The 27,585-nt window shown below is 40.6% G+C and overlaps 1 protein-coding gene across 23 annotated transcripts in view; it reads left to right on the top strand.

Moving 5' to 3' along the window:
• The window catches only part of FOXP1 (forkhead box P1), a 632,958-nt gene that overhangs the window by 540,247 nt on the left and 65,126 nt on the right, over nucleotides 1-27,585 (top strand). For all 23 annotated transcript variants that reach the window (XM_032289662.1, XM_032289644.1, XM_032289647.1 and 20 more), the window contains 2 exons: nucleotides 3,213-3,366; nucleotides 8,771-8,975. In XM_032289662.1, coding sequence (XP_032145553.1) covers nucleotides 3,213-3,366; nucleotides 8,771-8,975 — 359 coding nt within the window. The remainder of the gene's footprint in view (nucleotides 1-3,212; nucleotides 3,367-8,770; nucleotides 8,976-27,585) is intronic.

Below are 27,585 nucleotides of genomic sequence, written 5' to 3'. Positions count from 1 at the left end.
GCAGATAAAGAAATGTGAAGGGGAAAGTTACACAGCAGAAAGAAGGATAAAAGTTACCTCTCCCAAATTGCTGTAGTCAGAAAGGAGAGCATCCCAGAGCACGAAGCTGATAGTGGTGCCTGAGTTTGGGAAGGGAGTGGAGCAGGGGGTCAGAGGAAAGAGAACACTATGTCTGAACAAGGAGAATGGGAGGCAATGTAGCAACAACCTTGCATCTCCAGGTCTCTAAGTTTGCTCTGGTCCATGCTTTGTCATCTACTTCCCAGGCAGTGGTGACCCGGGATATAGGTTGCTTGGCATATCCTTTGAGGTGGGCAGACCAGTGGATGGGTCTCCTTGGATTCGTGGTGCCAGTGGATTTGTCTGAGACCCAGGGTAGCAATGGTTAGCAGATTTGTATTTTCTTGAGGTAGGGGCCAGTCTCCTGCAATTACCATGCAGGTGGTGGTCCTTTTGTGCTAAAATGAGATGGAGTCACACGGTAGCAATTTCATGATGTCGACTGGTGGTTATGATTTTAACAAGGTTTGAACTTGGATGTTGACAGATGGAACAAGTATGTTAATTTACTGAGTCCCCAGTCACTAGTGGCTCATAATTTTGTATTTTCAGGCTCCCCACACCCCTCCTTCTTTTTTTTTCCTGTTTTGATTATCTCTTCAGTGAGACACCTGATCTTTGGCGGGAACAATGTACCTTTGCTCTTTTTTTTCCCTCCCCTCCTAAAGTTCCTTGAGATGTTTCCTTGGGAAAGTTTGGCTCCATACTGGGTTGCACCAAGACAGGACCTTCCTTAAGAAGGTAGATGCTCTTAGGTAGGAATATGGGGAGGAAGAGGATGTAGGCCCAATACAGGTATTGAAGTGACTGCTCATAATTATTGGGCAGAAGTGGTGTGGAAAATAGCAGAATTCATTTTTAAATGGGCTACAAAAAAAATAAAAAAATAAAAAGATTCCATCCTGTGCGGGTGAGGTAGGCTAAGTTGATTGTTTTAAAAGGGCCGTTTGTCCGGGGCAGTTATGACAGTTTATGTTAGGCAGTAGGGAGTAGCCGAAGAAAGGAAAACAGACCTTTGACTGCAGCTCTAGGGAGGGGATCCGAAACTCGAGGTTTATCAGGGCATTTGAGCATTTTAACACTGACTACTGACCTGCCGAGGGGACTGCACGGAGACCTTTTTTGTATGCATTCAATTGTGAGAAGTAAACAAATGGACCCGTATCCTGTGTTTGGTAACTGGGTGGGGAGCGCAGTTTGGCAACCAGTGTTGCTTTTAAATTCTTTCTTTGGACAATGGGCCTTGTATACTTTTATATCCTGGCTTTTCAAACGTAGACAGCTTTCATGAGCTTTTCCTAGGGATGGCCACAGAGACAACAGAAAAGGCATCAGTCATTTTATATAAATACAAAATTTTTAAACATTTCAGTTACAGTAAGGCAGGAAACACCCTCCCCAACCTCCAGCTATACCACCCCCTCCTTTATATTCTGCTTTCAGAAGAGCTAATTCCCTGATCTTGTATTGTGTCAATGTTGTTTTTTTCTCTTCCTTCCCTTTTTTTTTTTTTTTTGTAATGTTGTGAGTTAATATCTGTTGAAGAACTGAAAAAATCATTTTGACATGAATATAACTATCATTGGGTTTTACATTAGTGTGATAACTTGGGAAGGGGCGAAAAACAATTGGATCATTTTATGCATGCTGTTCTTAAAATGAAAACACTGGCTTTTCATTTAAATTTATTTAAATTTTTGTTGTTAGTGGTATAGAATTTGTTTTTTGGAGTGAAACTCAATTAACTTTCTCAGTGGCATGGTAGTAAGTCTGAAATTGGTTGCTAATATGAGAATGATGGTTTTTACTGTAAAATAAACTACATGAAGACCGAAAGGAAACCACCATTTTTCTCTTTCTTTGAACTTTGCATCGGAAGGTCTTGATATACATACCATTTTATGGATGTATCAGATCAAGGTCATGTGTTAGGTTAAGTGAATGCAGTTGTTTGTAAAGTATAGTTATTAGCCAGAACATGCAGTCTCTGAAAGGGCTTGGATAGTCCTTTTAGTTGTAAACGTCTCTCTGATCTTTTGAATCATATTCAGAATTAGGAACACTGATCTTGTTCTTTTCTTGAAGAATCTTTTTTTGTTTGTTTGTTTTTGCTACAGTTTAGGAAGGGTTAATTTTCCTTTTATAATTGTTAGCCATAATGTGGCTAAGACCTCCACCTCGATATGATTCCTAGCAGATTAAGGATATTAGATAATTTCCTTCTATTTATTGTACTACTGCACTGTATTATCTTTCTATCACTCAGATAATTACTGAGGAAATCTACATTAATTTTTTTGGCTGAAGCAAGGCCTGCTAAACACAGGAATGATGTATTGATGTTTTACACAACAAAAGTTTTCCTCCTGTCATTGTGCAATCAACAAAAAGATATTTATCATGTCGTAAAGCCCCTTCTTTTCAAGAACAAAGCAGGTGGGGGAAGCAGGACCAGCAACCAGACCTGGGGGTTTCTGAGACTAAAGCCACGTTAAGGCATCTGAAGCTTAGACTGTCGTTCATATTAAACTTACAGTCGAGTACGATGTTGTTTGCTAAATTATGAATGTGTGTAATTAAAATCTAGTGGCTGTTTCTATGAAAGATTTACAATGTTATTTCATCGTTTGTCATGGCTAATTAACAATATTAGATGAAGTTTTTCTTCTTCAAAGGTCTGATTTTTTCTCATTTATTTATGTCAGAAGTGATAAACAGAGTAGTTAAAAGCTTCTGCCGGTGCAGGCAGGGAGGGAGGCAACTTGTTCTTTTACACCTCAAAGGTTCAGGGTTCAAACCCCTTCAGACCAGAATGATGCAGTCTTCTCTCTAGTGTGCATAATTAAAAATTTCAAAGTCGAAAAGTTCACATCTTGATGACAAAACTTAGGCCTTTCAAACTGTGGGGAGAGCTGGCTTGATTGACGAATTATTTATTTATGGGAGCGGGCAGTAGGAAGGTAACACTCACCCCCTCACCCCTCTTCAGAGGAGGTATGTTCTGTCCCTTTTAAACCTTGACACGGAGCCCTCCACTGAGCTCCAGTGACCGTTCTCAGCATTTGACTATGATGGTGGGTTTTGAAGTGTCCATACTTTTAACCTTCCTTGGGAAGTGGCCATCTCATTTTTTTCTTCCTGATTTCTTACAGCAACAGCAGGTGGCTACCCAGCAGTTGGCTTTTCAGCAGCAGCTTTTACAGATGCAGCAGTTACAGCAGCAGCACCTCCTGTCTTTGCAGCGCCAAGGCCTTCTGACAATTCAGCCCGGGCAGCCTGCCCTTCCCCTTCAACCTCTTGCTCAAGGTATGCGTTGATTATATAGAAGGCATAGCTCTGTGAAGACTTTGGGTGGAGGTGGTGAGCTGTCTCTTGGTATATTTGTTAAGGACGTTGTCCATCAAAACATGCAGTAGCCTCTTTTAAGAAAAGTGGAGTGGGATCGTGATGGACCCATGTAGAAGGTAAAATGCTTGTTGATGGCAAAATAAAGTCTTAGGGTGGTCTGAAGGCTAGGCTGTCGCAGAGCAGTCCCGTTGTTGGACATTCTTGGAGTAACGGAATGAGACACTACTTTGCACTTATTGAGCATTTTAGTGGACTCTTGCAGTGTTTCTCTTTGGAACCACAAAGGAATTTTCCTGAAGCCTTTTATTATTTATTTAAGGCATTTTTTTTTTAACCATGTAACGTGTGCTATTTTAAATCTTAGCAAATGCCATGTTTTAATATCTAGGGATAAATTCAGGTTTACTTTTCTGTAAATGGTTAAAATCAACCACTTTCTGTTACGAAAGCCAAGGTGGTTTTTTGTTTAGTTTCTTTTTTTTTTCTTTTGACATTCATCTGTTGATTTTTGAACAAATTAGTTCTGCACTCATCAGAACAGGTACCGTTTCCATCCCCAGTTCTTCAACCTCTGAGATTTCTTGAAGAGTAAGATTTTAAACATTTAGTGAATTTCTTTTGAAAAGCCCACTGACATTTTATCCTGAGGGTGATGGACATCAGAAACAAATGGGAACTCTAGGCGTTTTTAGGACATTGTCTTGGTTTAAGCAACTCTGACTTTCACATATGTGATGTGAAAGCAGATGGATTATTCAGAACTAGAAAGGAAGGTGGGAGGGAAGGAGGAAGGGATGTCAAGAGGGAGGGAGGGCGGACAGGCTGGAAGGAAGGAAAGAGAAAGTAGAAAGTGCCATGCCTATGTTTTGAAGCGCAGTTCCCCCATCCATGCATGGTAGAGCAGAGTTGAGTTGCCTCTTCAAGGCCAGAAGTTCTTTGAACTCTAGTAAGTTTGGATGTTGGTTTATATGTGCCTTAAAGGCTAGTAGCTAAAGCCGTTGGTGTCTTCGATTCAGTTGCCTTCTGAAGAAGGTTAAAAATGTGGAACCTCCTTCTGTTGCTTAAGGTATGGTCATTTGTTTGGTAACTTTTGGGGTCAAGTGAAATCAGGGAAGCATGTCTGCATTTGATCTTTTCTCTTGAGTCAACCACACCCATCTTGTTTCCCTTATGAGTCTGTTTTTGTTTTTAATATTGAGACCAAGGCTTTTTCCTCTTAACTTCTCTCTTGCCCCTCCACTCCTTTTTGCCGTGACTGCTCGATACATACTCAGCATCTCCACTGTCAAAACAGAAGATGTCATAACCAAGCAATACAAGGAGAAAAGAAGGAATATATATATATATATATATATATATTTATATATTTTTGTGCTTGCAGAATGTCATAGCATACGTTAATTACACCTTTGGGTTTATTGCTGGAAACATGGCAGGCTGTTCTGACACACCTACTGGACCCAAGCTCCAACCTCTCTCATCTTTTCCCACCACTCCTATACCATTAAGTTTGCTCACTAAGGTTCATTGTTATAGTACATCAGTTAAGCTGTCCAAAAGAGGGCAATTGGGCAGTGACAAGACAAGCTCATGTGTAATGTGAAAGAAATGAATGTGGTGATGCATGAAGTGTAATCTCTGCAGTAACATATCAAGAGACACTGGTAGGTAATTCACTAGTCATGGCATTGATTGATAGGCTTAGCAGTCTGCTATAACGATTAGCCCCTGCAACATTAGGAAGAAGCATATTTGAAGTCTAAGGGGTGCCTCTGTGTGCACCTGAGATGGCATAAATGTAAACATAAATATTTTTGGTGTCAGGTTCTTGCAGTAAAGTGGACTACCAGTGCTATTTCCATCTCTTTGAATCAAGGTTGGTTTTGTTCCCTAACTCCCTCACCCAAAGTGGCTGGAGAATTCAGTCATGTTGGACTAGAACACAATTTTTTTTTTATCAGAGAGATGATGGCTTAAAACCGATGTCATTATGAGGTTTAAATCAACTTTCTGCTTGCTTGAACATGGTCACCTGGGTATGGATGTACAAGGACAAAAAAAGGTTGATCAACTCTGTTTGTCTTGGAGCCACTGATACCTGGGGTTGTAAAATTGAGTTCCATGAGCAGTAATCTGTCACCTGTCCCCACAACATACATTTTTTAAACCTGTGCCTGCGTTTTCTTTTATAATGAAGGGGCCAGTTGTCTTGGAAAAAGAAACCTTGCAAGGCATAGGGGTTATCTGTTAAAGATACTGGTAATGTCCACTTCATAATAAAATCATCAAGATTATTTTACATACCTGTTCATGGCCTTGCCGAGTTAACCTTAAACATGGAAATGTCAAGTATAGGAATAGATAGATAATTAATATTTTGAAGGCCTTTTTTTTTTTTCCTGAAGGTTTTATAATATGAAATGGAGGGATATTTTCTGTTGTTTTTAAGGTGATTGTAGGGTCTTCTCTCTGTTTTACATAATTAGCATATCTGCTTTTCACCTTGGTCTCATTAATCATCTGATCCTCCCTAGCACCAGTAATTTCATATAGAAATATTCTTTCAGTCTCATCCTGACCTTTTAATTTTTAAAATGTAAACTCTGGGTAGCAGAAAATTACATGCTTGGTTATGTACCTGCTAATGGATTTAACTTTGTACTATTCTTAGTCTTCCATTTTGGAAGAAATGCATACTTTCTGGAAATTTGATATCCATTTAAGTCTGATGAGTGACTAGGTTACCTTTTATCTGTCTAACATGAGGTTTTAGCTGTCACATAACAACACCCTTTGGTAGGTAGTGTTCATTGAACTAACGGTTTAACACCCCTAACAATGCATGGCATCGATGGAGGAGAGCGATTTGACTGCCTCTGTGTTAAGCGTGTTGAGAACGTTCTTAAAAGTAATTATCACATTGCAGTTTGACCCAGAAGTATTGCTGTTGTCACTTAATGAGTCACTATTTTTATTTACTGTTTTTCTCTATGGATAATGAAACTGATGTGCCAGCCCATTGGAATAGGTGGTGAGCAGAGTAACATTAATGCACCCTGTAGGTATATCAAGTGGTGAATACATTTGTCTTTGTCTTTATTTGCTAGATAAACAGTTTGCTTTTAAAACAGCATCGAAGTTCTGCTTTTCTTCGAGAGAAAGTGGGAGTTAACACAGTTCTGAGAACCCTGTCCTTGTCTTCCCGTCTCCCATGCAGCTGACCCAGAAATCAATTAGTTTGAGTTGAAAAATTGGTGGCTTGTTCTTTTCATGTGTTTACTCTCTAGAAAATAAAAATAGGTGTTGACTTGTGTAGTTTTATATCAATATGCTATCATCAGCAGACAAGCCTATTAACTATTGTTTCCATTGAGTAAACAGTGGTCTGAGGGTCACCCGTGTTCACAGGTAATTGTTGGTGTGCAGACAGCAGTGGCAGGCCTGCTAGCTACAGATGCGTCCCACCTGTCACTTGGAAAGGTGTTTGGAAATAATAGCCCAGATGCAGCAAAACCGGACTTGGGATTGTGGAGTGACCTTTCCCTTTGTTTAATTTGCCTCCGAGGTTTAATTTCAGGGGACAAGTGATAATTGAATATGCCTAATAACTAAATGCTCATTTGGGACAAAGTCCATCAAAATATAATTGGCATTTGATTTTTATGAAGGGAGAAGAAAACTGTCGAGGATGCCTTCTAAGAATATCTGAGCACTTAATGTATCATTTGAAGCCTCCTTTATAATATATATTAATTGCAAATACTTGAGCATTTGAACATTTTCGTGGAGAACCGTTAGGAGAGACCAACTGTTTTTGTTAACGCTCCCCTCAGAAAGGCGGGGAAGGTTATTGGTCTGCTGTGCAATAATTTACTCCTCTTTGATATGCAAAGGATCCACGGTGAATATAAAAAAATCCTATCAGACTCATTTCACAGTTCTTAACCACTCGGATTCTCTGGAGTCCATCGCCTCATTAGACCAGTGCTCTCCAATGCTAGCATAATTAAAATCTTTAACAGTTTAGCAAAGTAAAGATGTTTGGCTGATCACGTTGAGATGATTATCTATCCATTGTATTCTAAATGACAAAAATAAATTAAATTTAGACCTTGGCATTTTTTATTATGTGTTTCAAATGAATATAATGCGCACAGCCTTCTTTTTTAATTCAATACCTTAGGTTTGGTAGGAAACATGCATGTTTCGGCTGCGGCTGTATAGTCAGAAAATGGCAGGCTTTCTGGGTAGGCTGTGTTACAGTTGATTGAAACAATGAACTGCAATCCAGAGGTCCACTTCTCATGTGGTATTGCCTTACGATGTTCAGGGCTTATGGTTTCTTTTCAGTGTTCCCCCAAAGGAAGTTACTGTTTGTTGTTGTTAGTTGGCATCTAGAATATTTTTCTTCTGTGCATGTATCGGCTAGAATCTGCATCAAGGTGGGATTTGGAAATCCTGAGCTGCAAGAGGCATGCCACCAGGATAAAGACTAAGAGGCCCACAGTTGTGACAGTGGTATACTGATTGTGTGTCTTCTTGGGGAAAATGCTGGATTCACTCCTTAAAAGGCCCATGTGCATTTTGATCCCCTTTAAAAAAAAACAAGAGAACTTTATTACTCCAAGTTTATTTTACGTTTTCATTTTATTCTGCAATGGTTCATTACCATTGATCTAAGAAATGACAGTAATAATAGTGTTACTTGTATAAAAAGTTATACAGTTTTTCAGTAGACACATCCATCAATTAAACATGTGGTACTCGAAACCAAAATTAATGAGGAAGATAGGTGTGTTAATGAAATAATCATAGTATAATCAATTTGACTGTTAAAAGTTGAAAAGCATTTCAGGAAGACGATATGAATTCATAATTTATGTCTAAAAGTGATTAATAAAAACTATATTTAATAACAAAGCTATTTGTCATCATTTAAGACTTAAGCACAAAAATTATTCACTTTGTAGTTCATATTGTCATAATAGTATAGTTGAACTAATTTATTTTGAGCCCTTTGTGTCTAAAACTAAGGTAACATCGATCTACTTTTTGTCATAAAAAATTGAGAAATAGCACTTTGGATGGTTAGAGGCATATTATTGTGGCAAAGCAACTGTGTTTTGAATCCGTTTCACCTGAATCTTTTATGTGCGAGGAGGGCAACTTCCACTCAGTGGCTCAGTAGGAGGACACACTTTTTACTACCACATCTGCCTGAGTTGGGAGGGAAAAAAAACTGCACTCACCAAAAAACCCCCCTAACACTAGGCTTTGTTTACTGACTCTTTGATTTAATTACTGTTTGAAGAGGACGGAATTAGCTGTTAATTGATTTAATTATCCAATTTGTTTGTTTCAGGCATGATTCCAACAGAACTGCAGCAGCTCTGGAAAGAAGTAACGAGTGCTCATACTGCAGAAGAAACCACAGGCAACAATCACAGCAGTTTGGATCTGACCACGACATGTGTGTCCTCCTCTGCACCTTCCAAGACCTCTTTAATAATGAACCCACATGCCTCTACCAACGGACAGCTCTCAGTCCACACTCCCAAAAGGGAAAGGTAGGAACCAGCCACTGAGATGGGTCCCAAACTGCCTTTCACATTAGAGGGGTGGGTGGCCCTGCCTCGCTATATCTCAGTGATCCCTAATTGGATCCATGTGACTTGAATGTGCATATAATTACTGAAGAATGTATTCAGCATGGTTTGGGTGTGAAACATCTAATTATTTTCACCTTTTCAACATGGAATTAGCACTTATGTAGATCTACTCTCAGCTTAGGAACCCGGGCAGAAGTCGTGTAGTTTCTCATTGGATGGGTTGGATTTCCAGGCTTCCAGACCTACTCCTTCTGCCAAGTGCTCACTCCGTACAAGCTGAATTCCTTGGCTGGAAGTGCCTTCTAAGGGAATAGTAGTGTCTGCTGTGGGCAATTTTGAATTATGGTTTGAGAAAACATAGAACTTATGTTACTCTACATTGCTCCCCTTGAAGGCTGGGCGCCCATGTTTTTCATCATTGTGCCCCGGAGCACATGGTCTTTTCCGTATGTATTCTGCGTGAAGGTTTGGAGGATGGAGAGACAGAAGAGGTAGTGGTGGTGGCAGCGGGTGGACGAGGGGGTCTGTTGTATATACTCACATAAACAGACAAAGCACACTTTCTCTTCATGGCAGGGTATAGTGTAGCATTGTCTCAGCAGCTGTATTCCTATTGAGAAGTTAAGATATTTTATTTTTGAATTGTCCTGGGCTTTACATGAGTTTTACTTGAAGCTGAGCTTGTCTCAGAGATCTGGAATAGGTTATGTTAGCATGCAGTTCTAAGAAAATAAAGCTGTTAATTCATGTTATTATGTCTTAGTACCCAGAAGCAATAATGCTACTGTTCTCAGTGTTTTTCAAGAGTAGAAAATACAGTTCCTAAAATTGAAAACTTTTTTTGAGTTTACCGTCTCTAAACTGTTTTCTATATATTTCATATGCAGAGCTTCCACACACAAAAATGCCATTTCTAGGAGGAAAAAGCAAATTCTGTATTTTGTTTTTTAATCAAAATGGCTCGGGATAAACTTTATATATTTCAGTTATAGAGTTACAAATATAATTTCTTATATTTCTCAAAATATTGAGCATTAAGAAGCCTACTGGTTTAATTAGATGTATATCTTTATACCAGAAAAATATTATCTGAACACACACACACACACACACACACACACTCTCACACTCCCCATGTTCAAGCATAAAACCATGAGTGATTATCAGAGAGGAGGATAATATATAGGTGCTTTAACTAAAAGTTTCAACTGTCTTTCCAAGATCATTTTGGAATTTCTGAGGCAGACACCTGAGAACTAACAGAGGCATTAAGCATATTGGTTTAGAAGAGTTTGAAGAATAGAAGGGTGGACACTAAGAATCAGTTTGGAGCCCTTGGGTGAGATGTGGCTTGTGTTGTTTCCAACGAGGATAGATACGTATGTCTGGAAGCCAATCTTAGCTCTTGCTTTACAGTCTCTTATAGTGTCTTTTTTTTTTTTCCAAGAAAGTAAACCTTAGATAACATTAAAGAAAAGGTTCTAGGCTGTTGTCCTTTGCTGTACTTGGTTTTGATGTCTTAAGGTTGATGCGTCCATTTACTGCAGAGCGATTGAATTACATCTTTATCCATAGGCAGAGCAGGAGGCCATACACTGAAAAATGCCGACTGATGCACTTAAGGTATTTGTTGCAGTCTCGTCGGCCATTGTGGAGCCTGCACAGATTTCCTGTGACATAGAAAACTCTTCTTGTTTAGATGCACTGTGCTCAGTTTCATTTTCTAAAAGGTTCTATATCTGCAGTCAGGTGATAGATTAGCAAGGAGGCAAGTGGGAGAAGAATAGCCTTTTTCATGTCTTACGGCACATTTGAAAGTAAATGGATCTAAGAGACAGTCTGATTCCAGGAGACTAAGTTTGTTTGAATTTTTTTTATAGTCCTTATTTGTCTGCACAAAAGTTGTGCTTAATCTTCATTATACTACACACCAGAATTAGAATATGGATCAGAAAAGAATTCAGATTTTAATGAGCCTTAATCTGGTTGTAAAAGCAGGCTGAGTTTTCCAGTTGTACATGCAAAAAAGAAGCAACTATGAAATTGTATGCCACTACTTAATCTCTTGAATCTCTCAGTTTGTATTATCTGGTAGGTTCCTAGATGTGGCTAGATTAAAAGAAAAATTCTAGTCAGCACATTTTAACTGAATGTAGCTAACAAGGCAAATGAGCACCTTCAGTTAAAGATAATTCAGAAGTTTTAAGCTTATAGAATTGAAAACTCAATTAGGCCTGGTACAGTGGTTCATGCTGGTAATCTCAGGACTTTGGGAGGTCGAAGCAGAAGGATTGCTTCAGGCCAGGAGTTCAAGACTAGCCTGGACAACATAGAGGAACCCCAATTTCTATTAAACATCTTTTTAAAAAATTAACCTGATGTGGTGGCATGCACCTGGAGTCCCAGTTACTCGAGAGGCTGAGGTGGGAGGATCATTTGAGTTCAGGAGTTTGAGGCTGCAGTGAGCCGTGATCACACCATTGTTCTCCAGCCTGGGCAATAGAGCAAGATCCTGTCGCTTAAAAAAAAAAAAAAAAAGGCAATTTTTAGTTAGCCAGCTTTGTATACATATAAACATTTCAAATGAATATTATGTAGCATTATGTTATTAGGCTTAATTTAAAAATCACATATGATACCCAGTTAAATACCAAAACCAAAACAAACAAAAAAACCTGTCACTGTAAAGGTTTGGTCTCACTGTCCACTCATCTGCCAGTTGTCTCAGGAGTTTCTTGTCACTGCCTGTGATAAGGTTTCTCTCTTACTCACCAGTGCATTTGTGAAATATGTGTCCTTCCAAGCTCTTCTTTGATTTCTGTGTAATATTCTTTTCTCTCCATTCTGATGGGCAAGGAAGAGTCTCTGCCACACTGAATTACCATCTAGCCCCATGACCTTCATCTTGGGTTAGCCGCTTTAAGATTTCTTTCTGACATGATCTGGGGGTACTCGATGGGAACATTTGTTGGATAAAGGTAGTGTTGTGAGAGTTTTTGTTTATTTTCAAAGTAGCGAGATGGCTAATGATCTCAGCTGAGTCACGTATTTATTTCCATGCCATTTGGAAAACTCTTTCTCCCCCACTCTTGCCCCCGTGCATTTTGCTGGCTCCTGTGAGCAGCCACTGCAGTAGCAGCAGCTCTGGGGTTTGGTGAGCTGCAATCTGTTGAGGAGATAAATAATGTGCTTGGCACGACACTCCTACTCTCCTCTTTAATTTGTCTTACACAAGGAAAATTATAATTAAATCATTCAGGGTAAACCCTTGAGTGTAGAGAAGGGAAAAAACACACTTTGGTAAAGATTGCCAATAGAAACCCACTTCCCTGTTGCGCAGGGTAGGGACATTTATCAATATTCAGCACTATTACGGGAGGAGCGGCCCATGTGATTTGTGAGGCGGATGCCAACGTTCAAATCAAGGCTTGTTAAGATCCTGTCCCTGCGTAATCATGGACATTCAGCATCATTAGAATTCAGTACTGGCACTGTGCCTCATGCTTTGATTTTCTCCCGACAATTTAATAATGTTTATTGTGCTGATTATATATAAATTCATTGGTGCAATAAACATGCTTCTGTTGTCAGTGCCTGAGAAAAATGTGGTGGGGATCAAGTTCAATGGCAGCAGCTAAAGGAGCTGCAAGAATAAGCAGGTGCATTCAAGCCTCTTCCTGTCATTTGATTCCATAGGAACAGATAGTCTCAACTTTTAGGGAAATAGACAAAACTCAGGCCTGGGATAACTGTAAATGTAAAGAGACCGTCTTGTTTCCCTGTCTGATTGTCTTGCATTAGGAAATTCCAAGTTTTGGTGTGGGTAAACAGAATCAACAGAATGCAAATGAAACATTTATTAAAATGCTAAATTTAGTAAAGCCCTTTGAGCTTCTTGGATCAAAGCAGCTATGTAAATACAAATAGCAATTACTACTTAAGTAATTGCCTGAATTAAAATTTGAAATATCATATTACATTATGATGCACTAGGGAAAGGGACGAGAACTCGCATTTAATCAGTTCCATCTCTGTGCCAAGCACTGGCTAGACTCTGGCTTATGGAGTGATGTCTCACTTTATCCACATGCTCACTTGGGAAGCAGTAAGGATTATTATACCCATTTTACAGATGAGGAAATCAAATAATAGAAATTAAATAACCCAGGGTCATAGAATTGGTTAGTGGCATATCCAAGATCCAAATTCAGGCCTTTTTTTTAGTCTGTAAAATAGTACTTAAACGTTTTTATTCAGCTTAGAAGTGAATACTAAATTATGATAAAATCAGTGTCCCTAAAAGAAATTTTAAACTTAATCGAAATCAGTCAGACAAAACATTTATTAACTTAACCTACTGTTTGCAAATCACTGCATTTAAAGGAAAATATCAGAATTTTTTTTTAATGCTTTTATGGTATATATTCTTATTTACTAGGCCTTTCATGAAGTGGGGTAAGTGAGATTTACAAGATATAAATAATTTTGGTCTGAAACAGCACATAAAGAACAAAAATGAACCTTCTGTGGGATTTGCACACAGGCAGATCTAAAACAAGCTGCTTTCCTTTAATGTATCCCCACTTTTCCTCTGCCTTCTAAATCCTGTGTTTCCTCAATGAACACATCATATGCTTTTTATTCCATTTCAGTTGTCCTCTATAGTCCAAATCAGAAATATTCCCTTTTTTTCCTGATCCCAGCTTGTTTGCTTTCAGTTCAGCCACCATCATTAGATGTTTTGTAACTTGGGTATTTCTCGGATTCATAGCTGTTCTAAATATTTGTTCCAAGGTGTCCTTAAGCATTTGGTCAAAGATCTTTCTTTAAACCCTGCTCAGATGGTGGTTGGGCAGCTTCTGCTTTTTGGGGGGCATCATATTCTCAGAAACAGGGGACCCACACTGGGCGCGTTTCTCTATGAGGTCTAACCTGCCTTCTGTCCAGTCATGATCTTCCTTGCCTTGTTCTCTTCATTTATTGACGGAGCCCCATATATTCCAGTTGCTTACATTTTCTCTACTCCACAGTTGGCAGTTGCCATCAAATAACCTCTGAAGGTTTCTGCCTGGCTAGTGTACTTATAGACCGTTTGACTTGATACGCAGTCTGTTTTTGATTTGTGGCCTCTTGACATATTGCCGTGTATTTGACTATGTAACAATAACATTTGCGTTTACAGGCCTTGTTATTTTCAAAAGGCAAGGAACTTTGAAATATGGACATGCCTAGTGTTGCATTTTTTTTTTCTTTTCTAAACTAAATTCTGTGTTGATGAATAAATGTCAGTGCTCTTGCTAAAATTCTAGAAATTAGTTTTCAGAACTGTTCCAGATACACAAGCCTTTAACTGTTGCCTGTTCTCTTACTGATATGTAGGGCCTATTGAATCAGAAATTTAAGCAGTAAACTCTAGCTCCCATTATTTTGAATGGTTTTTCCTCATTCAAGTTTTTTTTTTTTTTCCCCCAAAATCAGAGGACAATTTGTATTTATTTCAATTTGAAGTACTGAGCCAAGCTAGTTATTTTAAATCTTTCTTTCCCATTAGAGCATTTTGGAGAACCTGTGGTCACATTGCCCCAAATTGTCTTCAAAATTGTTACTGCTGTTTCCTTCCTGCCAACTTGAGTTAAGCCATTTAAACAATCTATAACACTATCTAGCCCACTGCTTTCTCTTGTAAATAAAGTTTTATTGGGATACTGTTACATTCATTTACATACTATCTACGTAGGGCTACTTTGACACTACAATGGCAAGCTTGAGTAGTGGCAGCAGAAACCATATAGCCTAGAAAAACTGAAATATGTACTATCTGACCAATTACAGAAACAGTTTGCTGGCTCCTGACCTTTCAGCATTAATTACCCTGGTGTTTCTCAGATTCCCTGATGATACTCTCATAGGGTGTTTGTGAAACACACAGCTTCCTAGGCCTTACTCCTGAAACCTGGACTCTCTTAGTCTGAGCTAGGGGTGCAGGAATTTGCATTTGCCCTACATACCCTCCAGTCTTGCTACTCAGAGGCTGCGGACCAGCAGCTCTGTTATGACCTGGAAGCTGTTAGAAACTCAGTCTCTGCACCTGCCAGCCTGACCTGCATCAGGATCTACATTGTAACCAGAGCCTCAGGGGTTTGGAATGCATGTTCAAGTTTGAGAAGCAATGAAAGCAAAGTGTTTATCACTGAGATTTTGACACTGTTAGAACAGGATTTTTCTCCAGAAACTTGATTAACATACCAGACAGGTTCAGTCCTCAAAACTAGTGGCTTGCCATTTTTTTGTGAGCTACTAGTAGAAATCATATGACTGAAAGGACCAGACCCCATTTGCTTCCTTTCCATGGGAGCTACCACGAGACCTTGACTTGAGATTCACTCCTTCGCTCTGTGATCAAGGGCAAGTGACTCAACTTTAAGGTTCTGTTTTGCTCTTGTCAGAGATAAAAGGACTGGCCAGGCACGGTGGCTCACGCTTGTAATCCAACACTTTGGGAGGCCAAGGTGGGCAGATCATGAAGTCAAGAGATGGAGACCATTCTGGCCAACATGGTGAAACCATGTTAAACCATTGTACTAAAAATACAAAAATTAGCTGGGCATGGTGGCGCGTGCCTGTAGTCCTAGCTACCCGGGAGGCTGAGGCAGGAGAATCACTTGAACCGGGGAGGTGGAGGTTGCAGTGAGCCGAGATCGCGCCCCTGCACTCCAGCCTGGGCAGCAACAGAGTGAGACTCCATCTCAAAAAAAAAAAAAAAAAAAAAAAAAGGATAAAAGACCTGATATGTGATGGTGATGATGTGAATGCAGCTGACATTTATGTAACTCTTACTTTGTGCCAGACACAGCAGTCAGCAGACTTGACATAGGGCTTGGTACTTTACTGATTTTCCCATTTAATCCTCATAGTAACCTTATGGGATATTCTCCTCTTTGTACAGAGGGTGCATCTGGGACCCAGAATGATGTTACCACTTGCACACGTCACGTAGCTAGTGACCATGCAGGGACTAGACCCTGACCCTCAAGGGCTTGCAGTGACTACCATATTCTGGTGGCTCCTCGGTGGGCTGCTCCCCAGACCCCCTTAACTACAGCTCAGGGTTTGGGTGAGAATTAGACTTGAGAGTGGGTTAAGCACTGGATCAAGTCCAGGTGGTAGCCTCCACTGGTTGTAGCTTGGGGTCAGATCTACCTGTTCAGCAGTAATTTAGAAGAAGCCCCCAGGAAATTCCCTGTCTCCAGTCCCCTTTGCCCCACCCCATCTTTTTGCCAGGAGAGATGTCAGGAGACTAGAAACTGGTGATGCGCAGTGGAGAGTAGAAAGAGCATGCTGGGCATGTCTTGTCAGGTGTAGGGGACCAGAAGGAGGAGTGGGTGTGACCGTGTGCAGAGGCCTAAGATACAGGTGCTTGCTTTTGCTCCAAAGCAGACTCTTGGCAACATCACCTGTCCCGTGTCTGTCTGCTGGGGAGGTAACTTACTTTGGGCAAAAAACGTTCCTGCTGAGGTCAGACGGAAGCACCCTGGGGGCGAATCAGTATTTTGTACCCCAAACATGCTGCTTGGCGTTTGGCAGCCATCATGCTTTGAAGAACTGTGATCTAGGTGTCTCATCACTTAAAACCAATCGCTTTTGGGAATTAGAAGTGGGAGCAAGGATTCTCTCAGGGCAGCGTGGCATGGTGCTGTATCACTGCCTGTCATTCATATGTGCAGGGAGGTCACCGGGAGAAAATCTTTAGAGTATTGGCATGCCATAAGGGAAGGGTTTATGGTTGTTTTTTTTTTTTTGACTGTTCACTTTGCAGGGTGATTAAAAGAAAAAACCCCAGCCATTATTCTCTAACAGCTGTTGTGCCTTACCTCAATAAAGTGCCTTTTACCATAACACAGCATCATTAGACTCTATAAATCTCTTTCTATTTATTGTGTTTGAATGATGAATGCTTTCCAATAAAATGACATCATTGGTCTGGAGAGTGATGTTCATTTTCTGAGTTACTCTTAAATTTGTCTGATTGCAATTTTTTTTATTGGAATGTTGCGTAGTATGAACCTTAACCACAGGCGATTTTAACTCTCATGTGCCAGATTTCCCACCCAAAACCATCTTTGGAACCCCTCCCCCCATTTCTTTCACCTTGTAAGGTAGACATTCTTTTTTGATGAGCCACTGCTGCTGATACAGGTTCTCTGCCATATTCCTTTGTTGGCACCCAGGCATTTTCCAAGTATTTGTGCTTAACTGGAAAGGCCTGTGCCCCCACCTCCCAAATGTCCCTTAGCTTTCCTTAATATTCATTCCATACCAAGGATGTGAGGGAAAGCCTGTGGCAGTAGGAGGAGGAGAACCAGCCTTTCAGGAACTCTGATGGTATTGTCCATGGTACTAGGTTTTACTCTCTTACCTATAAAAGGTTGTTGTTGAAATGCACACCTTTACCACTTAAATTAGACAGAAGACCTTCTTTGATGGATACTGAAACCATCCAAAAGTGTAAAGGGAAGTCAAGGGCCTTCCCTTTGGAAGGAAAAGTGGCTTGGAAAAATCCTATTCTTATATAAACGACAGCTGGGGGTCTTACACTCTTAAGCCAATACCGGAGCCGGGACCTGTGCTGGAGACTTGAGCGGATGTCATGTTGTTCTTTTTCAGTATTTGCAAAGATGCTTTTTTGCACTGTTATTGTATTTTGTTGCTATGTTCGCACCAATGTTACCCCATAGCATGGCTCCATAGGTCTGTCTGAAGGAGCTACCTACCATTCTGCCGACTGGCTCACTGGGGCAATGCAAATGAGTGTATTACATATGTACAGCATTCCTTAAGTTCTTTATTCCACACCCCTTTGTAATCAGTCAAAGCCTAAGTATATTATAAACTATATTCTCCTCATTAAAACAATAGTGGAAGCTCACAAAGGGAAATTGTTAATATGTGTTCCAGCTTGTCACTTCTGCCTGTGTGAATAAAGAAGATAACCGTTCCTTTGGGAAACTATTTCGGGAATTGAGCAACAGATACGCTAGCCAGAGAATTCTCTTAACTGTAATTTTCCTTTTTGTGTGTACTCTAAAATAACATCCTGTTGGGCTCCTCAGTGCCACTGCACAGACAGAGCACAATTGCCACAGCCCAGGTGGTGTTAATATGGGACAATCCCCCCGGGCACATGTCGCCAAGAGTTGTACAGCTTGTTCAGTGTCTTCGTCCATATGGCAATCTGTCCCATTCACAGGAAGGCGTCGGGGCTGCGCCGGGCGGGTACTGCGGTCAATGTAGTGTGAAGAACAGGCCTCCACTCAGGCAGCCTCTGTTGTGCAGTTTGTTGTATTGTAGATCTGAGTTATGACGCACACACACTCACGTGCACTCTCTCAACTAAAGAGAGACGTGAGAATAGCCTTGCTGGCTTTCCTTTTCTCCTCCATTATTTTTTGAAGCACGTGGTTAACTCAGCAGGTTCAGTTCTGGTGTACGAAACACACTTAGTTCATAGAAAGTCAGTTAAAAACACACATCCACATGGACCTTTCTGGGTGGGTGGTTGTGTATTAACATAAGGACTGCCTGCTTGTACTAGGATCTATCTAGAAATTGGTGGGTTTTGTTCTCTTTCTTCCTCACCTTTTTTTTTTTTTCATTTTTCATTGTGAAAACTATTTTGATTGTTCAGTTTGGATTGTTGGCCTAATATTTTTGGTTTCTAAGTCTTAAAGTGAAAGAAGGGAAAGAGAAAAGAAAATCATTATCAGCCTCAGAAATCTGAGAGTAAAACATTGGCTGGAGGTGTGAGAAGTGCAAAGAAAGAATCAAGAAAACAGAGATTTCCCAGTGAATAGGGAGAAATATAGGGACTTTTTTAAAAAGGCACTTTGGAAAATTTACCAGGAGGCAAAAAGCCTTCTCCATTTATATACCCAAGCCTTGTTCTGCTTTTGTGTAACTATTTGTGTTCTTGTTTGGTAAACAAACAGACCCCATAGCAACTGTAGCTGATGATATTTATACTACCTGTAAGACTTCCCTAAACAAATAGACAGACTTTTTATGACCTTCAGATTTCATTCCTTTTATAGTCTTCAAGGAAGTCAGTCTAATGGCAGGCTGATCTCTCTCTCTCTCTATTGCTTTTTTTAAAGTACTTTGAGGTATGTCTTTGAAGGAGCTTTTGTGTATTGTGTATTTTACATCTCGGCTGTGAATGTTGAGTTTTTGAAGATGTATTATAACAGAAGGAAAGAGAAACCTGAAGTGTTTGTGCAAATGATGTGGTATTTGCTTTCAAAGGAGTCATTTTAGCAGTCTGCGGAATTCCAGGCTATACATTCGAAAAGTGAATACTCCACTGAAATCATGACCATAGACCTGAGAATCAGGCAGACATTTATGTCTGTGACTCTACTTTCATGTCTGAAATATTGACAGAAACATTGTGGTACATATGAGCCCCTATATTCAACTTACATTTTTCCATATGAGTCAGATTTATGACAAGAACAAGATGTCTCGTGTTAAAGATCAGTGTGAGAGAAAAATGGCAGTTTACTTTAATTAGAAAAAAATTGACACCAAGAACTGGAATAATCCAGTGGCGTTTGAATAAATTAGAGGTCTGTACAGACAGAAATAAAAAACCAACAAGGATAAATGGGAAGTTGTCCAAAGTTTAAGAAAAAATATGTTCCTAAGTGGGACAGAAGTCACAGGACACTTCCAAGGTGTATCCATTCAACCAAACTTAGCAAGCTCTAACCGCGGGCCAGGTGTGGTCCTAATGTGGGGATGTAGTTGTGAGCTCCACAGTCTGTCCTTAGGGAGCTGACACTGCAGTAGAAGAGAAATAGAACAAACAAATCATTTGCATAAGAAAAGAATGGTTGGCCTGGCATGATGGCTCATGCCTGTAGTCCCAACACTTTGGGAGGCCCAAGCTGGCTGATCATGAGGTCCACAGTTCAAGACAATCCTGGCTAACATGGTGAAACACCATCTCTACTAAAAACACAAAAAATTAGCCTGGTGTGGTGGCACATGGCTGTAATCCTAGCTACTTGGGAGGCTGAGGCAGGAGAATCACTTAAACCCGGGAGGTGGAGGTTGCAGTGAGCTGAGATCACGCCACTGCACTCCAGCCTAGGCAACAGAGTGAGACTCTGTCTCAAAAAACTGAAGTAAAATTTAAAAAGAATGGTGAATTTCTGGAAAAAGAAAAAGTAGGAAAGGGACTGAGTGTTGTTTGTGGGGCCGAGGTTACTGTTGGGGTAAGCTGGTCTGGCAAAGCCTGTAGGTGACCCTGGAACAAATGTGAATAAGGAAGGGAAGATCCCCTCCAATCTAAGGGCACAGCAGAAGCAAAAGCCCTGAGGCAGAGGCAGACATAGAGGATGTTTAGCTGCATTATGGACCATACCCAGTTTCATGTCAGGGAAGTCTTTTGTTTGGTGGTGGTTAATGGAATGTGGCCTCCAGAGTCTGGAGTGAAGAATGCAGGCTGCTCACTTAAGTTACTTAAGCTTGGTGCGCCTCAGTGTTCACCTCTGAATTGGGTATGCTACCAGCCCTTACCTCGTCCTTAGATCAAATTGTGAGGAGTAAATGAGTTAATATATGTTTCAGTTGCAGAAACATAGTAGGTGCTCAATGAATAGTAACTGTTATTGTTAATTATTATTAAAGCTATTTATTCATTCAGACCACATTTATTGAGCGTGTATTATATACTAACTCTATAGCTTTCTGGGAATTAAAAGATGACTGCAATGTAGCTCTTTCCCTCCAGGAGCTCACAGCTAAGCAGGGAAACAAACATGGAAATAGACACTTGCAACTCAGTATATTATTAATAACTATGGTGATAGAAGCATATACAAAATGTAACACAGGGCATGATTTGTTAAAAATAAAAATGGGCCATGCATGGTGCTGATGCCTATAATCCCAGCACTTTGGAAGGCTGAGGCAGCTGGATCACTTGATGCTAGGAGTTTGAGACCATCATAGGCAATATAGTGAGACCCTGTCTCTACAAAAAATACAAAAATTAGCCAAGCATGATGGTGCATGCCCATAATTCCAGCTACTCAGGAGGCTGAGGCATGAGAATCACTTGACCCTGGGAGGTAGAGGTTGCAGTCATCCAAGATCCCACCACTGAACTCTAGCCTGTGCGACAGAGCAAGACTCTGTCTCAAAAAAATAAAAAATAAAAATGAGCACTAGTGGAACACCATAGTGTGTGTGTATTCCCCCCACATCTGCCTCACATGAGATTTTCTAACACAATGAACTCTGCAAAGGGAAGGTTTTTTCTCGTCTATTGCCACGTCCCCATCACCCAGCACAGCCAGCCTGGCATGCAGTAGGCACTAAACTTCATTACAGAGACTACATGAAATGTTCAGAGGAAAGTGAACTAATGAGGTGTCAAAGGTCAAGGACCCATTAAGAGTACTTCTGTATTTTCCACTCTTTGGCCACAGGTGCTGTAAGACAGGGGTCCCCAACCCCCCTGTTCACAGACATGCTGGTCTATGTTCTGCTAGGAGTCCGGGCACATGGTAGGAGGTGAGGCAGGTGAGCGAGTGAAGTTTCATCTATATTTACAGCCATTCCGCCTCGCTCACAGTAGCATCTGAGCTTCACCATCTATCAGATCAGTGGAGGCATTAGGTTTTCACAGTAGCGTGAACCCTGTTGGGAACTGTACACGCTAGTGATCTAGGTTGCATATTCCTTATGAGAATCTAATGCCTGATGATCTGTCATTGTCTCCCATCACGCCCAGACAGGACTGTCTATAATTGCAGGAAAATAAGCTCAGGGCTCCCGACTGATTCTACAGTATGGTGAACTGTATAATTATTTCATTATATATTATAATGTAATAGAAATAAATGCATGATAAATATTATGTGCTTGAATCATCCCGAAGCCATTCCCTGCTCCCTGGTTCCTGGAGAAATTGTCTTCCATGAAACCAGTCCCTGGTGCTGAAAGGTTGGGGACCGCTGCTGCAAGAGAACCTGGTTAGCTGTTGTCAGTCCCTGTAGATGCTCCGAAGCAGGAGCCAGTCGAAGTTCCTGCTATGGTTACATCTCAGTCTTTAGCTTGCCTCAGAATCCCCTGGAGGAATGGCTAAAGTACAGGCTGCTGGGCCCCACCCTTCACGTTTTTGATTCAGTAAATTGGGGTGGGGCCCCCAGGTTTGCATCTTTTACAAGTTCCCTGGGATCATACTCTGAGAACCACTACCCTACAACATCTCCACCTGCTATCCTTATGGTGTGGCATTCTACTAAGTTCAAAGTGACGGAGAAGTGATCTTGATTACCATTAGGAAAATCCAGGTTTCAGTGCCAAGACTCAACATTTCGGAGGGAAAAATTCTCAAGACTGGCACAATGTAAGCTATTTTATGCAACAAAAATTTTTTTTTAAATTTGCCCTTAATCTCATTTGTAAGTGCTTTGGTTTTATCTTAGATTTTTTTGTGTGTTTGTGCTTCAGTTCTCTGCTCTCATTCTCTTCCTTTCATCACCTGAGCTCCTACTGATACGTTAAGGCCCAGATCAAATGTTAACAGTATTTATGTTCCAGCTGTCTGTTCAGTTATCACTCTCTCCCCAACTGGAGAACTGGGTAGAACTCTTTCTGAGGATGAGGACTTATTTGTAGGTGCAATCAATGCCAGTGACCACCAAACTTGATTTTTCACCCCATCAGTATAAAAACGTTGAATACATACCTCTACTAAATATATTTATGAATTATATACGTACTCCTAATATATTACTTATGCTATAAAAACTAGTGGCAAAGAGGGTGAGAAATGTGTATATACATTTCCAAGTTCTGATATTAATATGTATATAAAGACATCTTAACATGACTCAGTAGGTCATATGCATCCCAATTTTGGAGACTGATGTGAGAACCCAACAGGATTCTCACAAAGTAGGTGTTTAAAATAAAATCTTCTGAATTAAAGGTGAAGAAAAGTTTACCCCACTGAATGATAATGAGGCATCTTGTACTATAGAGAAAGGAACATAATTAGGGAGTAATTGTATGGAAACATACAAGCAAGCGCCTGATGGTTTTGAACCATTTTGTATCTTTGGCTAACTTGTCCCTCCCTTCATCTCGCACTTTCTGGTCTGCTCCTTGTGTATGGTTCTTCTACTTTTGGAGTCTGATGTAACTCTTAGAAATCTTGTACTGACTTCCATAGTGTACTGGGGAGGGGAACAAAATAAGAATTAATGTTGGAACTTTGCTTATGCTCTTTGGCTTTTTTTTGGGTGTCATTGGTTCCTCTGACATATGGACAAGGTTCCACATAGACCCTGTGACTCACCACTGCAAACACACTTGCATTGACATAATGAGAATGCCTGCCTAATGGTGTTAATAACTTTTGGATTAGTTATCCCCATGTCTTTATTGACACAGTTGCTTATACTCCTTTTTGGAAAGGATTCTGTTTTCTTAACAAGATCCCAGTGTTAATACTGCCAGTGGTAAACTCTTAGTTACAAACTCAGCATAGCCCTTACTGGTGTCAGAAACAAAAGCTGGACCTCTGCCTCTTCTTGTTCTTTTCCTTTATTTATTCCTTCACTCATCACCTTGCAAATACAGGCATTTTGTGCTTGTCATCACCTGCTCTGTGTTTTCGACTGCATTGTGATCCAAACACACCAACCAGCCTCAGCTACCACACCTCTGATCCTCTGCTCCGTTCTCCTGCTGTGCCACCTACTCCTGGCATCTGGGAATCAAGATGGCACCTTTTGCCCAGTGTGGCGAAAATGGAGGAGGCAAGGGAGATTGGTGACATGGTTGGTGATGAAAATAACTGCCAGACTTACTACCTTTCATGGCACATAGCCTCAGGTTCTTGCCATTGGTAAAGCAGCCAATTGCTAGTAACATAGACAGCTTACAAATGATAGGCCCTTAAATCTGAAGAAAGAAGCTCTAGTCCCAAAAGCATCAGACACACTGCATTGTGCTGCTGGGGCCTTTACGGGTCTTTGACCCATAAGTCCAGAATGACCCTGAGGCTCTTCCATCCCCAGTGAACATTCAGATTATTTCAGTGAGTTGCTCCTGAGTCAATGTCAACCTGCAGAGTTAGTCCAGCTACAGACTGGATCCTCAAGGGCTACTCTATGAGCTTGTGCTTTTCCAAACTTGAGTTGTTTGAATATGTGCTTCATTGTCGTGAGGTTGGTCCTATCTGCTTATGTTATTTTTTGTATTATTTTCTTTAAGTCAAGTCATTTCTTACATAAAATGAGCCTCATTCTAAGATGTCCGTGAAACCAGAAGTTGGAGACGCTAGATATGTTTTGGTCTGTTACAAATTAAGATATATCTGCAGATCTTCAAAGTATGATTTCTTGTTCCACTTGACATTGTGTGGACCCCATCGAGTGTGTGCATATCACAAGTTGGGATGTTTTGATAGGTTTTCTTCATTTTTCAGAGGGAAGGGACCTTGACAATATGGTACTGTGCCAAGTGCACGGAAACCCTGCCTTCATGGTATACCCTGATTTTCTTGAAAAATTCAAGTCTGTCATTTAACCTTCCTCAAAAGTGGATTTGTGACTGCTTTTCCTCACATACATCCTCAGGGATATGAACCAGGCTTAGAAGATACTTAAAGCAGACCTGGAGTTTGAGGACTGTGAAGTTTTGAGATGCTGTCAAACTCATTGAATCAGTAGTTTACTCTGGGATGTTCTTGAGCAGTGTAATATCTGGCAAACATATCAGCCAACAGATCTGTGCTAATGTGAAATTCGTGTTTGTTAAACAGAAACAGAAAGTGACCTTTTCCCTATGCTAACTTCCTTCAGCCTTACCTGTTTTGTTATGTTTCAGAAAACAAAGGAAATACAGCCTTGCATTAATGTTTAAATAACTTCAGGCCAGCAAGCATTTCTGTGAGTTTGCAACTATTACTTGGTGAGGTTGCCCAGTGCTTCCCCTTTCCATATTTATCTTTGTTTGTCCACCTTGCTTTTCAACCCACACTTTATAGAGAGGGCATCCTTGTGACTGTTTCTTTGAGCACAGACATTTTTAGGTCAGATCAGAGCAGAGAACACCCAAGATCCTTGGTACTCAATTTATGGTCCATGGCCCAGCAGCTCTGGGGGCTTCTTCTGCATGTATAGTTGTGCCCCACCGCACCACCCAGAACCACCCAGTCAGATTTGTAGCTATAATAAAGTTTGAGAAGCACTACTCTAGGAATAGCAATGAAAAAGGAAAGTTCTGTGCCCTTTTCCCCAGATGCAGTTCTCACAGTCAACGTTCTTTGAGTCCTTCTCCTGCCATTCTCAATTTTTGGCATATCTGCATATGCTTATTACTACTGTCTGCTTAATATTGTTCATAAATTGTGTCAGTTAAATAAGTTGTGTAAAAAGTAATTACTGAGATCATGTTTCTGAGGTACTCGTGAAACCTTTTTCCAATGCAGATGCATATAAGTTCAGAACTATGAAAGTGAGGGTGTACCACACAAACCCACCCAGCACACCACAAATGGGCCATGCCCTGAGGACAGCTATAGAAAGACAATGCTGTTTTTCTTCCAGCATCATTTGCAAATCAAGAAAGAAGGGGAGTAAAAAAAACCAACTCTGGACATAAATGGTTAAATAGCTTGTATTTCAGATGTAAAGTTAGTTAAGGTAGTCCTCACATCTCGGAGCACAATATTGAGAGCAGATAATAACAATAATCTCCATCATTGTTTAAAAGCACAAATCTGGCACTTAATAGACTAATTCGCAGTCACTCCAATTGCAAGTTTTACTCATGAATATCATATCACAAGGGAATGTGAAATCCTCTAATTAAACATGATTTGAAAAGCAGCAGAAAATTGAGATGATGAGCGTTCTGGGGAAGGAGAGTCAAGGATTCCCTGCATGAGAGAGAAGGAGAGAGAAGCGTGTACATTTGTTGCAGTTTGTAGAGAACTCCATCCTTATTCACTCGAGGGTAGGCCCTTTAATAGGCTTTAATGAGACACCCTTCTCTTTGTGGGAGGATTACAGAACCCATTGTCAACTTACTTTTGGACAAACTGATTAATAAACATGTAGGGTGGTGGTTTTCTGCAGTGAGTGAGAAGCGAAAATGAAGGCAGTGTGCTAGAAATGCAGTGTCTTGTCTCCCAACTCTTGGGTGGGAAATAAGAAGCCCATCTGCTTCTCAAAGTGTTTTCAGTGGCAGTTGAAGGAGAAAGGTCATTTTTACAAAGCTGCCAGGGAAACGCATGCAGCGCTTGCACCGTCGTTTCTCCTGTTCCCACGTCTCATCTGCTCTTCTTTGGGCAGGTATAGACCTTTTCCCCCGATGCTACAGTATGGAATGTGAGGAAACGACCTGTCGTTCTGTTTGCTGCAGGAGACTGTGATTGGACTTCCAGCTGATTTTGAGGAGATACACAATAGTATAAAAAAAAGCGCCAGAAGAATAAACGGTCAAGTGGAAAATGGTGCTAAGTATTTAAGGAATCCTCTCTTTGAGATCATCAGTCTACCTTGCTGTTCTTAGGAAAAGGTCGTTGCGATCAAGCTTCAAGGCCAGCTCATCTAGTTTGGTATCATTTTGTGTGTCTGAGCATGTTTCATTTGAGTTAATGATCAAATATTTCACAAGTACTTGATAGCAGTTAGTTTTTGCAAATTTAGTGATTTCAAATCAGAAGTCTGACTATATTTTCAGATGTGACTTCATCACTAGAATATTCTCAGATCAAATTCATATTTCCACCTTCAAACCTAAGAAGTATGTGATATGATAGTACAATCTCATTGAAAGTAAGACATGATAGCGAAGTCGCAGGCAGGGAAATGTGATAAGAACTGAAAAGTGAAGAGAGAGAAAAGAGAAAGGATCATTTTGTATAACTTGTCAATGAAGAATCAGCAAATAAATATAAAAGCTTTAAAGTAGTAATGGCTTCCATTGACACATGCCATTGTAGCCTAAGTGTAGCCTGAGACACTCTTTAGTAGACAGGCCTAAAACAGTGTATGAAGAGAAAGCTTTCTAGAAACCCAAGGTGTCTGATTTAATGTAATGTTTCGACTAGGAATAAGAAGTCCAAACAAAAAACACAGGCTGGGATAGACCTGAAGGAGGAGGATTCTGTGGCATGCAGTGTTGTTAGGCAGACATACAGATGTGCATGTGGACATGAGACCAAATAATTTGGAAGGGTAACAGACAGAGAGAGACGTGGAAGTCTTTTGTCAACAAAATGGCTTTACTGATGATGAGTATGCTGGGTGCCTACCTCAGGGTTGGACTTCCATAAATGTTGGCTGGATGGATGAAAGAGCCTAAATGGTGGGAACCAAGAAGGTGGCCAGTGGGGAAGGGAGGGAGGCAGAACAGTCAAAGGGGGTGGGAGAGGGGATATATCATGCTCTTTGGTGTGTGTATTTGCAGTGGGTCAGGGATGAGTGAGAGGGGAGTAGCAACCAGCCCCCTGCTCCACAGCTGTAATAAAGACACCGTTACTCCT

The sequence above is a fragment of the Sapajus apella genome, unplaced genomic scaffold, assembly GCF_009761245.1.
Source record: "Sapajus apella isolate SASKATOON/1434 unplaced genomic scaffold, GSC_monkey_1.0 scaffold23, whole genome shotgun sequence".
NCBI lineage: Eukaryota > Metazoa > Chordata > Mammalia > Primates > Cebidae > Sapajus > Sapajus apella.
The sequence above is the reverse complement of the archived record's forward strand: the minus strand, read 5'-3'. Positions and strand labels throughout refer to the sequence as shown.